We start from the raw sequence: 2,850 nt of genomic DNA on the forward strand, positions 1-2,850 counted from the left end.
ACGCAGGGAGGGGGGTGTTCCACACCCTGCCTCGTCCTTGCGAGGCAAATCGGAGCCTCCCTGTCGTTTCTAGGAGGCTGAGCAGAAATGTGGAGGCAGAAGAGCAGCGTGCGGCCACCACTCCAAGGTCAACAACGCTCCAAGGTCGCTCTCCTTCCCTGCAGCCTGCGGGCATGGGCACGGGAGGAGGCCTTGGGGTACGGGGGGGACATGCTGGCTCTTGGCTCTAACCGCAGCCCGGAGAACGGAACGAAAGCCACACATCAGGGACATCTGGGACAGGGACTCGAGGGGTCACACGGCTCAGGAGGACCCGAGTGACACGCGGCAGGGGTGACAACGTCGCTGGGGTCCCCGCTGCAGGCAGCAGCCCCCGCCAGACCCTGCCCTGCGTCCCCTCCCTGCTCAGCCCCATCACATCACGGAGCATTTCTCCGCCGATTGCTTCAGGTCCTCTAGCGTGGCCGAAGCTTTGTCCTTCAAGGAATCAAGGTCCAGGTTCTGGATGTTGCTGAGCTGGCCGATAACCGAGTTCTTCTCCTCCTCCTCCTCGTTGTCCTGCTCAATCATCTTGGCCAGCTCCTTGGGCAGCTCCACGTCACCTCCCACCAGCTGGATCTGGTTGTCATCCGTCTCGTTCTGGAACGGGCCGGGAGAGAGTCAGGAGGGGGGGATGGCACAGCGGGAATGGGGCTTCTGGAGGCACCGCAGGAGGGGTCTTGGGCTGTCTTCCCACTTTGAGGAGCGCGTGGGAAGGTCCCTGGGGGTGAGGCACCACCAGGGATGCGATCCCTGGGATGTCGATCCCGCCTGCGGAGTGCCTGGCACCCACAGCGAGAGCCGGGATGGAAACCCACGCGCGGCACCAGTACAAACTGGTTCCCAGCTGGCGCTGCTGGGGGGGTTAGGCACCTAATTAAGCTCCGCTTATGCTTAACGACTGCTCCCACCGGCAGTCGGGATCAGCTCCGAGCCGGGAGCCACGGGGAGACCCGGGATGAGGCAGCCCGGCTGCCAAGAGGGATCAGTAATGAGCAGAAGAAACTTGTCAAAAGATGAGAAGGGACATCTCAAGCACGAGAAGGCAGCGAAAGGATGGTGGGGCCAGATCCAAACAAATCCCAGTTTCCCCTGGAGAATAATAATAAAAAAAAAATCTCCGTCTCTTCCTTCTCTGCCTTTTCTGGCTTTTGTCAGGGAGTAAAAGAAACTCTCCAGCTGTTTATTTCCTGGATATAAAAGGGGGGTGGGAAGTAACGGGGGTGAATCCAGGCTGGCTGAACAACGCCAAACAATCAGAGCAATCTTCCTTGGTTTAGCTGACCCTTTGGAACTAATATTAGCCCGGCTCCAATTTGGAGTATTCACCGCTGAGCGACTCTTCCTGAATAAAGGGTGAGTTTGGAAGGAGAAGAGCTTGTGACAATTCCAAGAAAGGCTGAATTATCCCTTGATTAAATTGTTTTTAGTGAATCGTTCATCATGCGGAAATTCCAAAACTGGAGTTTAGGTGGGAGACGTTCGCCAGATAATCCGGGGAGGGGAACTGGCTAATCCAGGCAGGAAGGTGTGACCCTGGCTCCAGTCCCGGCTCCAGGGAGCCTGGGGTGAAGCTGTTTTTCCCTCATCCAGCTGGATTTAGGGGGCAAAAGCGAGGAAAAGAGGAAGATCAGGCGAGGCTGGGAGTCCCAGTATCTCGGGCTGGTGGTCTGTGGTGCTCAGGGGTAAGGAAAGGGGCCAAATTTCGGGGAGAAGGATGATTTCGAGGGCAATTTATTTGCGTTTGGGCTTTGAGGCTCAAACTCCAGCCAGCCACGGGGGTCCTTGCCCCTTCCCCTCACTCCAGAGCTCCATCCGGGGCTTGGCTCCCCCTGTGCCCCCCGTTCCCAGCGCAGCCGTACCTTGGGCAGCCTGTACTTGTCTCGGAAGTGGGACCTGACCGTGGCTCTCTCCGCCTTGCGCTGGGCAAACTGGGCATCTCTCTCCATCCTGCGAAGCACACGGGGCACTTACCAACAGTCCGTGCCCCCCCCCCCCCATTACTGGGTATGCGCTTCCCCTCAATCTCAGCGCCCCCCATTTTCTCCGAAAACTCCCGTTTTCCCATAATTTCCTCCCCCCAGCGCAGCCTGGAAGGAGAAAGCAATCCCATCTCCCGGGCGAGGAAGAAGCGGATTAAGGGATTAGGGGGCTCATTAAACCCCCTCACGGTCTCGCTGTCCCCATCGCCGTCTCCCCCATCTCCCACGCGCTGGATGCGGGACTGCAGCGGGATCACCCCCTTCCCGCAGGGACCCCGGGAGTCCAGCCCGTGCCGGAGCCCGGCGAGCTCGCACTCACTTCTCCTCCACCAGCTGCCTCTGATATTCCTCATACTCCTCGCGGGTCATGCCCTGCGCCTCGGCCGGAGATTTCTCGCCCTCGCTCTTCTCCTCGCCGCCCAGACCTCCCGTGAGGTTCTTCAGCTGCCCGCCCACCATACTCTTCACCATGAACGCCATGGCCGGGCCGTCGGGGGGCCGGGGGACAGCGCGGTTCTGCAGCTGCGACAGCCGGGGTCAACCGGGGGGCTCCGGAGGGGATGGGGGTGTGGAAAACGAGGAGCTCCCCGGGGAACTGGGCTAAGGGTGAGCTAGAGTGCCAGGGAGACGAGAAATTGGGAAGCGCTGGGGCGCCGGGAGTAGGGAATCACCGGGATGCTGTGGGTAGGAGCTCCCGGAGAAGCGGGGTGCTTGGTTATGGAGTAGCTGGGGTCAGAGGAGATGAGATCCTGGGAAGCTGGAGCACTGGATGCGCGGGGGAGCCGGGATGAGCGAAGCTGGGCTCCCGGGAAGCGGGGACACCGGGATG

At 60.3% G+C, this 2,850-nt stretch overlaps 1 protein-coding gene across 1 annotated transcript; it reads right to left on the reverse strand.

Annotated features, from left to right (window-relative positions):
- Positions 1-414: 414 nt before the first annotated feature.
- CPLX3 (complexin 3) lies at positions 415-2,501 on the reverse strand. The gene is made up of 3 exons (XM_062501569.1): positions 2,341-2,501; positions 1,902-1,989; positions 415-639 (listed from the first exon to the last, which is right to left on the reverse strand). The coding sequence occupies exons 1-3, from the start codon at positions 2,499-2,501 to the stop codon at positions 415-417; spliced, it is 474 nt and encodes a 157-aa protein (XP_062357553.1).
- Between the last annotated feature and the right edge of the window lie 349 nt (positions 2,502-2,850).

The sequence above is a fragment of the Cinclus cinclus genome, chromosome 13, assembly GCF_963662255.1.
Source record: "Cinclus cinclus chromosome 13, bCinCin1.1, whole genome shotgun sequence".
Taxonomy (NCBI): Eukaryota; Metazoa; Chordata; class Aves; order Passeriformes; family Cinclidae; genus Cinclus; species Cinclus cinclus.